The 14,802-nt window shown below is 37.5% G+C and overlaps 1 protein-coding gene across 4 annotated transcripts in view; it reads right to left on the reverse strand.

Annotated features, from left to right (window-relative positions):
• Positions 1-14,802, reverse strand: part of NCOA2 (nuclear receptor coactivator 2) — a 288,197-nt gene that overhangs the window by 33,963 nt on the left and 239,432 nt on the right. For 3 of the 4 annotated variants that reach the window (XM_054590238.1, XM_054590237.1, XM_054590239.1), the window contains exons 10-12: positions 11,650-11,797; positions 8,684-9,953; positions 1,686-1,896 (exon numbers count right to left, since the gene is read on the reverse strand). In XM_054590238.1, the coding sequence (XP_054446213.1) occupies positions 1,686-1,896; positions 8,684-9,953; positions 11,650-11,797 (1,629 nt within the window). The remainder of the gene's footprint in view (positions 1-1,685; positions 1,897-8,683; positions 9,954-11,649; positions 11,798-14,802) is intronic. The other variant, XM_054590240.1, reaches the window with a different exon arrangement.

Below are 14,802 nucleotides of genomic sequence, written 5' to 3' on the forward strand. Positions count from 1 at the left end.
CTACATATAGTACCAAACCCAGAAACATGTGGTGAGAATATCATGTCTTCACTAGACTTTCTTAGGAGTACCATTAGGCCAAAAGTACCAAATTTCATCAAAAGTGGAAATATTCAAGTGTGGACTCTGCTACTTGAAGTAATTATTAACGCTTTAGGACTGTAATCTTTAATCTTCTAAATACAGCTTTTTAGAATTCCAGATTCATTTAGATTTGAAAGGGTTCTTATGGTTCGATCCCAAGAACTTATTGTGCAACAAGCAATACACCAGTGCACTGTACTACCACACAACCAGTAATTTGATAACAATGTTATTTAACTTTAAAAGTACAAAGATATTATAAATTATAATTGACAGCACCAATTTGTTAAATAATACCAAGTACTTTACTTTCTCTGAATTATATAAACATAGTATGAAATAGGATTTTTGAAAGGAAAGGTTCTTAAGAATCAATAACAGAAGTAAAATATGCAGAAGAACTGGGGCTTGGAATATAAATTATATACGAATTTCTTCATGACCTTCTCAAGTTTAGTTATGTGGCAACCATTCAATAATGTGAACACTATTAGAAGGCAAAGATGGAGGAAAAACCATGAGTTCACATGAAGTTTGTCCTTTAATTCCTCTGGTTAAGAAACATAAACTTTCGAGTGTGTTTATTACTCACGTCTTAGCTCTTTGACTTTGTCATCTCCCACAGTCCCCACGTAACCCTCCATTCTCTGAGAAATAGGAAGGTTTAAGAGATAACAGCAAAAACTCTACTTTGTTTTACCCTTTTTGGAATGATCAGGAATCACTTGAGAAAAGATCTAGTAAATAGAGGCATCTTGTGATTTGGTTATAATCGCCATTTCTGGTTTGAGAACCAATGTTAAGCTTTGGGCCAAACTGTACTGGAAGAGGAAAAGAAAAAATTCTGTCCACCAATGTAACTCTAAGGAGATTATCTACCTTTCTATAAATTATGTCCCTGGAACAAGAAAAATATTTTCTTCCATTCAAACTATTGGGCAACTTTAGGCAACCAGCAAATGCTCATAGTGAAGGAAGGTTTCATCTTAAACTTATCTAAATAAAATTTAAAATAAAAACAAATAATAAAAATGTACTTTATAAGATAGTCTAAGGTCTTCAAACTTTACATCAAACTAACCAAACTTAAAATGCACTTAGAAAACATTTATGATAAAATTCCATGTAAAATTGATATTTATATGGGGATTCCTAAGAGATAGGGCGAGATATTTTTAATGTGTTTTGCCCTTTCACATGATTAGAGAATTTTTGGTAGTATATTATTCCTAAAAAGTCTGCAGAGATTTCTAATTTTTTATAGTTTCAGTATTCAGTTATTAAAACACATAAAAATCTACTTTAAACTCCATTTCTGAAGGCAATAACCGAAATGCAGGGAAATATGACAATCATCTAAAGAACTGTATCTATGTAGGTCAGCCGGTTTCATTCCACATTGATTAAATTAACTGCAAGAGAATGCCAGGAAGCCATGTTCACAAGAATCCACTTTGAATACTGTTTTGGAGGCCCAGGACAGTAGATGGTGCTATCTGACCATAAAAACCTTGAAGTGACTTGGCCATTTGCATGAGATTTTACTAATCCCCCTTTCTGATGGTGATTATATGGCATAACCATCAATATCTCATACTCACTGCTCTGTGAAATTCGCAATGCTGTTTTCTGGGCTCCAACAGGTGTAACAGGGCTGTTTTCGGCTGTGAGTTGCATGAGGTCATTGATGATGGCTTGCTTGTCAACTGATCCAGCAGGGGCGCCAGGCCTCGTGTCTGGGAAAAGCTGTGGTAATTGACTATTCTGCAAATCATCCAAAATTTCCTCCAAGTTGTCCAGCTCACTGCCAGGCTGCAGTTAACAACAGAAGAATTTATCCAGTCCCACTCTAAGAGTGGGCAACCACAGGCCCGCTTACAATTATAGACCTAACTGGTATAAGACACCACAGCCAAATAAAAGATGCAAATAAATACATGCCCACCTCAGGCCCAAGAGTTAACTGATCTTTTTAAAAATTAAACTGACAAAGAACACATAATTTAACCTCTTGGTCCTCAATTTTCTCGTCTGTAAAAAGAGAGATGACTCAATTAGAAAGAAAACTCTCTTCCAGCATTGTGATTCATTGGTAATTTATAAACTCCCCCTTATGCTAATAATTCAATTAGTCATGAATATGTATATCTCTAATTAACCAAAGACTTACAGTCCAGATCTAGGTTTTGTGGTTAATTTCCCTAGGAAATGACACCGATAACAAATGCTGAGTGAAAATATGATCCAAATTTACACTGCATTAGTACTTAGTAAATGGTGATTCCCTTTTAGGACTTTTTTTTTTTAAGAGCAGGGGGTAAAATGCAAGATCAGCTTGCAGCAACCACGAACAGCTAAGCATTGCCTTTTCAACGTGACTGGTAGTTTTTCCTGCTTGTACTTTCAGTTTCAAATAACACTGGCTCTCTCAGTCACTCACCAGCTTAAGTGACAAAATGTAGGGAAGCAGGATGAAACAGGCTGCCCCCAGACACAGCACCTATCAACCCAACTTCACAGAAGCCAAAAAAATGTTTTCTTAAAGGGCTCTTCCTTTATGAAAATAATTTCATTTCAATTACCTTAAAATAATAAGGTAAACATCACCTCCATGTTACGCCTAAGTGCTTTTCTTCCAGAAAGCCCAATTGATTTTCATATTCTTTTAGGTAGAAAGGACCTATGTGCCAAGTATTTAAAGTCAGTGCCAACCAAACAAGAAAATGACTCAGTTAAACGCTAGGGTTACTTTCTAGTGAAGAAAGTGGTAAGGATGATTTTCTTGATGTGTAGGTGGGAAAACATAAGTTAGGCAATTTCCCCAAAGTCACTGAATGGACTTTGAATCCTTGGCTGTGACTAATCCTTTCGTCTATACTGGCAACTCAGATGAAACTGTTTACATATGATATGAGGTATAATTAAGCAGAAGGGCTTACAGTTTTATCCTATATACAATTCCTACTCCCCATGTAGAGGTTGGATTTGGTAAGGTTTTTGCAATTCATAGCAAATGTAATAAGGATCCATTTCCCAGGGAATTCCTAATGGGTTGTTAAAGCAATTACAAGGACATTTTCTAGTTAGTTTAGCCAGCCACTTCTAACAAAAGAAGCATCAAATATGGGAGAGGCATATCTTAGGTGAGGGTGAAGTTCTGAAGGTAGCATCCTACAGGACAGACAGACGCAGACAAGATGATCCTTGAAACTCCTTAGGAAGGCACCTCACCGGACATCCCCTCCCAGGGCACCCAGCCAGTTTTTCCTCCAGAGAGGAAGCACAGTACTGCTTCTTTGGCTGAGACCTAAATGACGTAGTTTCTGTAGGGGCCATGCTGCACTTCGAAGCCTGTAGCTACACTGTCACACCATGAGGGGCACAAGAGAACCAAGACCCACTCAACTGTCACACACCACCGGGTCACTCCATTAGGGCACATACTCAGCAGGTTGAATGGTGGGCCGAACTGTTCACACTACTTAAATAACGATTTAATAGCCACCTCTCCTTCTTTTTGGAGTAAGTACAAATGATTCTGTATAAGTTAAATGTACATGTAAAGTGAGGCCACTGCAAATCTATCTTTATGATGTTTTGCTGAATATGTAAGGTGTAAAGATCAGCATAAACATTTATTATCTGGAACACAATAATAGCCAGCCAGTAATTTGTAACCTAAAAAAAAAATTTCCCAGGATGAACTAAATTGCTCACAGGAATTCCTAAAATTTCCATTAATTTCTCAAAATGATTCATAAAAATGTATGATAGCCTTATAGCTGTGTCATGAAAAATTCTATAGAGATTAAAAAGAGGTTCCAATAAACTGTAATGTGTGGCTGTCCTAGGAAACCAAGATGTCCCACTACAATGCTGCCTTGTGAAGAGAATTTTAGAAAGTGGCCCTTGAAGCTGAGAGAGAGAGAGAGAGAGAGAGAGAGCGCGCGCGCGCGTGCGTGCTGGTGGGGGGATTTGTGTGTGAAGGAGGTGGCTGTTCTTAAGTGGTAAGTTGCTTCTTGAGAAATCTTTGCAGACTGCCTTGGTTGAGAAGCATCCAGAATAAATATATTCGTATAAACAATCATAAAAAATAGATCATTTTCCCTCAATGGATGCTCTTATATTTGCCCTCAACCCAAGATACATTTTAAAGAAGGTTCTTATACTATCAGTTAACAACAGTCTGGGTTTAGACTCTTGCCTTTCATTTTTACCTTTACTATTTCCATGCAAATAAAATTATAATAATTTAAGCCATCACAAACAAAAAAATAAATATCAGAGTTTCAAAGACTTCTAATGACAGAATTGAAGATTATTCCTTTGTAATCTACTCTTGTGTCTAGTACTGTATGAGTTTAAAATCAGTCTAATGTTTTATATATATATATACATGCACCCATCTATATACATATATACACACATACATACATATATTTCAGCAGAAATAACGCCCCCTTTTTATTACAAACTCATAAGCATGTAATTCTGTAATAACAATATCACACTCAAGCACACCACAACATTTTAGAAGAAATGTTCAAATTAAAATGGTAAGTTATTACAGTCATATTATTACCCTGCCAACCACACTCAACCAGGCCTTACTTCTGCTGGACCCTGTATATAACTAATGCTACATATATACTCACATACAATGTTAAAATATATTTGGTAGTTTAAATCAATTTGTTTTTATTTCAAATAATTAGAAATTTAAAAATCCATCATTTTCCTTGGTTGACTTTTATTTTAAAAAGCATATATGAAAACTGATTTTCAAATAATCTTTTTCATTTTAAGAGCTGATCAAATTCAACCTTGGATCAATCTAGTTCTGACAAGTAACTAAACGCTAATTTGTCTTAAGAAAACCATGTAGGAACTTCTTGGTGTCAGATTCATAAGAAATAGGTTGTTTAGAGACCTATAACTACTGATAGTATTTGAATTCATTCAAATGAATCATCAGAAAGATGCACTATGAAATTTTCCCCACTAGAGATAATAATGCTTTGCTTGAGTTTATTCTTGTCCATTTTTGGGGTACACATTTAATGTTAATTTAATTATTGTAAGTTTACTCTAAGATGTTTCTCTTCAAGGAGATCAAGTTCAGAATGTCTGTACCCCTTCGGTTGTTTAGTAATAAAACCGGACAAACATGACTTTTTTTCTGTAGTCATGTAGTTTCTGGAAGGGATGGATTTGATCACACTTAGTTTATGATCAAACATTTCCACCCCTAAATTTCTGTAAGCTTTAATTCTCATCCAAAGTTCTTCTAGTCAGTCCCTCTCCACCACTTTGTTAGGCATGATTTCTTCCAAGACACAAAGATTGATGCCTTCCTTTAAAAGGCTTTGCCAAGATACTTCAAAGTTTTGCTTAGGCATCTATTTGAATGCTCAAATTAGCCACATCAGTTCAAATAGTTTTAAACTATTTCAGGCAGAAAATGAGTCACAAAGATTTTTATACAAGTTCTACAAAATGAAAATTGAACTTGATTTCTTTAATTTTTCACTTTTCTGGTTTTATGAATTTTTCATGTGTCAAGTAACTTGTTCTCTGAAGCAAATATCAAGAGCACACGTATTTTAATAATATAAGTATTCTAATAAATTACTGAACATCTTTTCAAAATTTTAAATAAAAAGTGTAATTTTACCATATTTGCCTAACATAAAATTATTAAAACATGGTCATACAATTTACCACATTTGGAGGGAAATACCATCAGTGTAAGTTAAGATGTGGTTTGCCGTTTAAATGGAACCAACTAACAAGAAATTCTTCTTAGACTATTTCTAAACCCTCATCCTAGGTAGCCCAGCAGCATTAGAAGGAACATACTTTCCATTTGGAGGAGCATCAACAGACCCTATTGTGTAAATAAGTATGTAACTTCAAAGTTAATAAACATATTGGAAATTTTGCTGTCATTACTTCCTGTTGGTGATGAAATGCCACAGAAACAAATGTTTAAATACTCTACCCAGTAAAGAATGCTATTTTAGGTATAATAGCATCATTGGAATACTTCCTGTCCTTAATAAGTCAGTGATAGGTTAAACACACACTTGGTTAATGGCTCTTTTCTGAGTCAAAATAACAAGACAGTTAACTGGGCACTTCAGGCTTGCTAACAATTTATCTCACTAAATAAAAAACTTGCATTCCCTTGAAATCAAAGAAAAGTCTTCAATAAATGTGCTCAACAGTTGTAGGAGATACAATTAATCTGTATTTGGAATTAGTGAAGGAGAGCAGGAGGAGAAAGAATCAGTTTTTTTCTTTAAGTCATTTTAACTTTGATCTAAATTTAAGCAATGCATACTTCCTGTGGTAACTTTTCAAGTTGCAATGTTTTTGATGTTAAAAGTACTCTGAAGCAATATTTTTTTGGTGGAGTTTTAAATGGGAGAGTATGAGGGTGAGACACAGACTAGGTTTCATTAAGAAAAAAAAAACCCTGTTACCTGTGTGTTTGTGTGCATTGCTTTTTGGTCTATCGAAATGCAATATATGTGTGCTGACAACACTCTAGGCTTTATGTTCCCTAGCTGGGACAATTTTAGTTAGAAAAATGTTTCTCATAAACAACAATTAGAAACTGCAAGAACGTTAAAAAAAACCTTCTCTTTGTCAGTTTTTTTGTCTGAAGTTAGTATAATCATATATCTAAATATAGAAATGCCAAACAGTGTCCCTCCTCCCTGGCCCTCTAAATCCCCAGGGCCTCAGGCCTGGGATGGAAACAAATTGTTTCTGGAGGGAGGGGCCAACCACTTAGCCACTAAGCTTCGGTAGAGCTCAGGAGTCACCATCTTGCCCTCTAGCGTTCAAGAAACTTGAGTGACAGTATCTGTGCTTGACACCCTGAACTGCCACTAGCTCTGTATATTCTAATCTAGAAAACCTCAAAGATTAAAACATTTAGAGTTGTCAATATGGTTTTACAGTACACTTTAGCCAAGATATTGCTACTAACTTTCTGCTGAGCCCTCAGTTTCCCCATCTAATGATTTTACAGCATTATAGAATAGCTGTTATAGAGAATTCTGCACTAACACCTAAGTTTAAGGGTTAATTACCAAAGCTATTTACTTAATTAGGCTGTTTCCCTTGGGAAGAAAACAAAGTCTTGAAAATCGTATCTCCCATATAGGAATGGAAGCATCTGTCAAGACATTAAAGTGAAAGAAATAAAGGAAGCCAAGTGCTTAGAAACCTGGACAGAGCCCAGCTATAAGCACGGGTGGCCTCAGTTTTTCCAACTACTGCTTTCAATCCCGAACCTGCCTGTGGATCAGCTTCTGCTGACTCAGCAGAGTTCAAGGCTATACACACAGCAAGGGGTGCTGTCCTCTCCCCTCCCCAATCCACACCTAGTTCCTGAAGACAGTGACACACATAATATCCACTTACGAAACAAGTTTCAAGAACAAATTAGTGAACCATTTTAAGTAGAGAGGCCCGTGCAGCTCCTTTGCTTTTTAACCAATCATGTCTTAAGACTTGAAGTACAGGGATTGGAGGGAGAGTGGAGGGAGCAGGTCTTGGATCATTAACCCAGCCGGCCACAGATTCCCCAGGAAATACCTTATGCCAAGCCATTGTGTTAGTAATAACTCATCTTTTTAAGTAAAGAAAATATTAAATCATTTACATTTTCCTTGTGATGTCATTATTCCTTAGAGTATCATCAAGAATAATTCTGACTATCACATTAACCATCCTGGGTTTTTCCAGGGAATTAAATCTTCAGTTAAGAACAATAGATAGTTTTGTATTTATATACAATGGCTCAGATAAGCCAACACCAAGTCAAAGTTTAACTTTCCTTTCCCCTTACATACTTTTTATACTGATGGTCTAAGAAATTCTTTAGTGTGAATCAGAAGTTTTGGCTGAGAAAAGAGTTACAATGATCTACATTAGGTTTGAAAAACCAGTCAAACCCTGATCTCAAAGAAGGAGAAAAGTAAGTAAGAAATAATTTAATTCAGTTTGTGCTGCCAAGGCCCAATTTCAAGGAAACAATTATCTCCAACTTAGGCATCTTCAACTAACAGGGTTCAAACCACAGCTGGCCTGCAGGCCAGGCCCTGCTACTGCCTGTTTGGCCCATGAAGAAAGAACGGATTTCAATGTATACTAGCTGAAAAGAAGAGTATTTTGCAGCACAGGAAAACTGTATAAAACTCAAATTATCAAGGCCTAGAGCACAGCACACACCGTATGTTGTCAATGTCTATGGCTGTGTCCACACTACAATGATGGAAATGAATAGCTGTGGCACAGACAGTATTGTCTGTGAAGGCTAAAATACGTACCATTTGGCTTTTACCAAACAACAACAACAACAACAACAACAACAGTCAACCCTGTGCTGTAACAATGCACTCTTTACTAGATAAAGAGTATTTGGAACATGCAGCTTCAGTGAGAATGTGCTCTATTTCAATCAAGTAAGAACAATAAGAGAAGATTTATTCTTATCTAATCACCTGAGGACTCAAAATGCCCCTGTGGAGAAAATCCTTGACGGATATGGGTTAGTAGACTTGGGAGAACACATTATAAAACTTACTTGGTCACTAGGCTCAAAGCTCATCTCCTCCTTCTCGGTTTTCATAGCTATTAACTTTGTGTTACTGGCAGGGTCTGTCTTACTGTCCAGTCGCTCAAGTTTGGGGGTTATTTCTGGTAAACCAATATCTTTAGTATCATCTTTATCTAGCAAGTAGCGAAGTAGTGCATTCTCTTTCTTCTTGGGGCTCACTGGCTCTTGTTTAATAGTCACTTCTGAACCAGGAGCTGTGCTGTTGGCCTCCTGGCTCAGCTCTTTGCCTGTGGCCTCTGCTGTTAGCTTAGCTAAGTCCACAGGAGAACTGCTGTCCTGCAGGAGTCTGTGCAAAATCTTATGCTTCTCCTTGAGCGAGGTCCCATGTGTCGACCCAGAACCAGGTAAGCTACCCACGGAGTCCTTGTTTGTGTCCGACAAAGAGCTGGACAGGGGTGAAGGCTCCATCTGGTCAGATTTGGTGGTCAACAACTGGAGGAGTTTGGTCTGTCCTTTGCTGTCATGCAGTCTATTCTGTCCATCAGATCGCTCACTGCTCACGCCCTGGGTTATGCTGGAATCACTTGTTTCCTTTTGCTCTCCAGGATGGCAGCTGCTCTCTGTTTGTCCAGTTGTACCTTCAGATGGCTCCCCATACAGTCCAAAACAGTCTTTGGAGTCTAAGCTTCCCATCTTGCTGAGTGGGGGAGGATTCATATTAACTGGGGAGTTTTGCAAATTGCCCATTTTTAGGTCCGGTGAAGCCAATGATGACCCTAATGAAACCCCATGCCCCTCACTGAGGGCCTGAAGTGCGTTGAGGGAACTGTTGGTGTAGCTATGGCTATTTCCTGTGCTGCTGCAAACTCCCACAGGGGAATGCAAGCTTCCTGCAGGGGAAAACTGACTGGGTGGGATTCGGGGGCTTCCAGCCACCCCAGGGCTCATGCGATGTCTCGGTGAAAGCACGGAGCTGGGCTGGCCTGGATTCATGCCAGGGCTGCTCTGTGAGGGACTGTTCATTCTGAGTGCATAGTTACTACCCTGAGGAGTGGTTGCTTGCATGCTTGACACATGGTTCAGTCCCCCAGAACCACCAAACCTGCCCATGGGCATGCTCATTTGCTCCTTTGGGCCGTTTATGGGAAAATTTATATTGCTACCAAGGGTCATGTCCTGACCTGGGTTCGCACTGCACATGGCCTGATGGGCAGGGCTGCTAGAGCTAATTGGATTCAATGGCTTCCCCATCGTTTGTCCACTCAGATCCGGATTCATTAGACACACATTCTGCTCTCTGTATAATGAGGAAAAAAATGTAAGATAAAAGGCGAAACACTCAGCAAGTTGTTATTAATTTAAAAAAAAATGAAATGGCCTCTTTTCTTTAAAAAGAACAGGCTACACTTAAAAGAAAGATATACTTTGATGAAACAATCTGCAATTATGGGCAAGACTGAACATGTATAGTTTTGGACCAAGAGGGATGTTTTTCAGTCAACTCATTAAGATGTCTGCGGTTTTACAGAGGGGGTGTGTTTAGATTTGACTACTGCCATACTGAAATTATAGTTATTAGACAAGACATTAGAGGGGTTCCAATTAATTATATATCTTTCTCATTAAATGGTATATTATCTTGAATAACTAGAGCTTGAACTGTCCAAAAGAAATGACCCAAACGAGTATAGCTGTCTTCAATTATTTCCCAGAGATTATAATTCCTAACAATAGACACATCTATAAGCCTGGAGAGCTCTGATGTGCATGACTTGGCTCAAGATGAAGAGCAAACTTCAGGGGGAAAACCTGCCCCTCACTATTACAAATGCTGCAAGTTCCAGGACCAGTGAAGTTCCCCAAACTGTTTAGAATTAGATCACTTAAACAGATCCCCACACCCATATCTCCTGCTAGTCAAAGCAAGAGTCTCCAGAACAGACAACGTGGGAGGGAACATCAGCGTGACCTTAGTTTGTGATGATTCCCCGACTCCTGGACAACTCTAATCTACTCCCTTACCAATGGCTAAAAGCAGGTTTTCTGAGCTCGATGATTTTCCAAGCCCTATGAGCCTTAATTTATAGCTTGGCAGTCACTCGTGAGTTACTAAATATGTTCACAAACCCAAACAAAACAGGTTTCACAAATTGTCAAACATCAGCTTTCAGTTAGGGGGTGAAATCTGGCACATCTGTAATCACTTCTAAATTGTTTCAGTTTGAGGTCAGATTTATTAACAGTTGGCAAGAGTGCTGCCTGATTTTTTTTAAATTCAAAATAAGAATGTAAATAATTGAGAAATGTAATAAAAGGAGACCCCTTACCCAGAACAACTTTATGTATCTTCTGATAGTACCTCATAAAGTTTTATATAGCATGTACAACAATATTTTTCTAACTTGAAATGCAATCATTTTCCTAAATTTGTGCTCTAAAACAATACAGTTCATGACATTTATTTTAAAAATCAACATTTAGTTTCCTTTACTTTCATTTCTTACGGAAATGTTTATTACCCTTCAATTTAAAGTCTAATGTTAAAAAGTTAATTTAACCCTGAGAGTAAAAACCTAAAATATTCCTTCTAAGTATACATATTTGGAAGTTTTAAATTTAAACACATAGGGGCAGAAGTCACGGTCGTGGCTTCGGTATTCCCGCCCTTCTGGTGCCACCACTGAGAAGTGGTCATTTTCCCTTCTCTGATGTAACAGGCAGTCACATCAGAGCAAAGTTAGTGTTAGCCTGTGCTCCTCCAGCTGGGTTTAAAAATTCACTAGTACTCAGGCTTGAATTCAAAGTACAGCCCTACTTAGCTGGTATCATGAGTTGTCTTTAAACCAACAGTTAATAGCAATTTAATTTTATATTTTACTGTCTCGGTTGATCAACAGAAATGTATAACAATCTGAAAAGCTCTAGAATAATTTGTTGCTTTTGCAACATCTTTAACTTGGTAAAGGAAGATGATTTCTTAGAACTAAGCTTACCTGTGAAGCATATGCAAAGATATGACAAGCTGAGGTTCATTAGTAGTCTGAGAACGGATGAGTTTGCTTTTCGTTTGTGCAGCAACGAGAGTGCCATCCGACAAGGAGAAACGATAGATCTGACTGAAAGCCAATCCTTGCCTCAGCACTGCCAGTGAGCGAGGAAACAGAATGCGTGTTTAGAAAAACATCACAGTGGGGGCGGGATGAGACATAGTACTAGTAATAAACTTCATTACGTTTAATATTTTCCAACAAGTAGTCAGAGTTGTAAGCAGTATTTCATGATGTCAAAACATTACACATTTTTAAAAGCACATTTATTTTTCACTTAAAATAGCAATAAATGCAATATTTAAAAAAAAATAAAGTTGAGACACTCAAACTATGTTTTTAAAAATCTGTACCATGGTAAAACAGAATGTAAACAAACAACTTATTAGCTCAAAACAAGCTTTACAATGGTTTAAAATGTTAGAAAACAATGTATAAACATGATACCTCAAAAGTGTACAATCTGAAAAGCTCTAGAATAATTTGTTGCTTTTGCAACATCTTTAACTTGGTAAAGGAAGATGATTTCTTAGAACTAAGCTTACCTGTGAAGCATATGCACATTTCTCTTTAAACTAATACAAATATTACAGTAAAATTTATAACAATATATTCTCTGTATATTCATCTAAGTTACATACTGTTCAATCCATCATCTCACACTATTCCCCAGTTCTGTTTCTCAGTGAATAAGAAGGATTATTTCTGTGGTTAAAACAACAGGAAGTAAAAGACAATTTAAATAATCAGAAAAATCTTTTCAGAGAAAAAAAGGCCAAATAGAAAACTGAAACAACAAAAGTACAAATCTTAGTGACATGGAATTGGTTTAATGTCTTGATAAAGAATCAGGCTATTTCCATTTTCAAGACACTTGCAGAAAATATAGCACAGATCAACCACATTAAAATAATTCCTCTTAAAATAAAACTTCATGATTTATCTTTTAAAACAACTTTTAAAACTAAACTGCATCTTTTTAAAACTGCATATTAAAAAAGAATATTTCAATTGAGAAAAAGTAGCCATATAATATAATTACCTCTTAAACCATTTAAGATGACTACCATGTTTTTACCAAATAATCCTCAGCACAAATTCTGTGGGTTGAATACCCAGCCCCAAAATGACCAAGCACATTCACCATTCCACAAATGATAGAGCGAGAGACAGGCTGACAGAGGATGACACATGGTATATATTCTGGTTTCTTGGTAAAATCTCACTTCGAGTACTTTTCCCTAAAGAAACCCCCTCTGCAGCTTGTTACCTGCAGTATTTAAGTATTATGTTTTGGCCTCATCTGTCACATGAGATACTGTGAAGTGGCAACACTGGAAATGAACTACTGTCCATATGCATATCTTGCCTTCTACAGTACCTATGTTCCTAAAAGGTAGCATAAATACCATGCTTATAATAGATTCATGTTTCCAATGGCTTATAATTTCAGAATTTTATCTGACCTTGGATGTGATCCTCTAAGATTTTCCATTTTCATTTGATCTACATCAAAAGTGTTTACTAAGGAGACCCATGGAAGAATGCCTGTGACACATTCAGGAAGCCCTTCATTTAAACAAGGCCCTCTAGCAGATTTTTATTTAATGCAAATGATTACCCTTGTCTTATCTACTTTGCACACTTACATGAAATGTATTTCATATATTTCAGAATTTCTTTTCAGTGGGTCCCATCTAATGAAACCTAGCATAGTGCCTGGTACGTCTGTCTAAGCCCTTCTGTAAGGGATCAGGAAGCCTCAGAATTAAATGCAGGGTGCTGCTACACAGGGCCCAAGGACACGTTTGCTTGTGGTGATCTCTTATTTTTCGATGTTACTATTTTTTTATTTTAAACCGGATCTGATGAAATGGTATTTATTCCTATCAAATATAGCCTTTTTATTTCCTCTTTTTCTCTTCAACTTTATGTGCTTATTTTAAAAGAAATAATAATAAATAAGATAAAATGGATGAATAAGGTGAGGAAAAGCTACGAGAAAGGAGAGAGGTCATTAGTTATGATGTACACTTTTCATGAGTGATCTTAAAAGCATAAAATTTAAACATATAAACATTACTGGTAAAATGCCAAGGTTAATGATGCACACTGAACAAAGATGACAAACTAAAACTCTATTTTCAATAATGAGTTACAATTTTTCTCTACAAAAATGCAGTCAGTTTGCCAAACTGAGTTAGAGGCATACTGGTCCCTCCCAGGTGGTCTGGCCACCCTGGCTGTGAGAAGGAGAAAGTTGTCCCTTCCCACTTAATACTCGGTAAGTACTAAGGAAAGGATTTTTTTTTCCTTTGTCCTTGCCGATTTAACAAAAACCCAGGCTGCATTTGAGGAAAAGTGATTCTATGGAAGACCTCTGGAGGCAGCAGGGCACAGTGACTGGCAGGACGGGCCTCAGATGAACGTCTAGCGCTGATACTCACAAACTGCTCAGGAGCTGTCATTTCCCCTACATCAGCCTCCCTGTCCACAGCAGGAGAGTCACAGCGCCTGCTTCACGGTGGGCCAGGAGGACCAATGAGATAAGGGCAAGGCGAACAATGCTAGACAAGACCAGGTACGCAATAAGGGCAGCTATTACTACTGAAATATGATGCCGAAGTCTTGGGTTTAGTTCCAGCCAGCCTATGAATTAATTGTATGACCCTGATCAGGTATGTCACTTCGTCTCTTTGACCCTTTCAGAAACATCTGGGCAGCCTTCAGTGGTCATCTGGAAGGAAGGCTTGGAACCCCACTGTCACCTCAATAAAAAATTCACAAATTTCATTTCATTCTTCTTTCCAGGTTTTCCTTACGATTCAGATAGTATTTCTTTTGATTATTAGATGGTACCTTATTGCCTTATACATCTAGATAAGCCTTAGAATCAAAGACAATGACTTCCTTCCCTGTCCTTTCATCTGTGAAATTATCATGTCCAAGTCTACGTCCCACATCACACTCTTCTATCCTATGGCTTCCATGAAATCTTCCTTCAGATGGCAATGTCTTCTGGGCGAGGTGATGCAGATACACAGGAACACAAAGAGTAACCAGACCCAAGTCTGCTGAGATGAACTCATGGAATCAGTT

Source organism: Pteronotus mesoamericanus, unplaced genomic scaffold, assembly GCF_021234165.1.
Source record: "Pteronotus mesoamericanus isolate MK-2021 breed Mesoamerican mustached bat unplaced genomic scaffold, CSHL_Meso_final scaffold_174, whole genome shotgun sequence".
NCBI classification, from domain to species: Eukaryota; Metazoa; Chordata; class Mammalia; order Chiroptera; family Mormoopidae; genus Pteronotus; species Pteronotus mesoamericanus.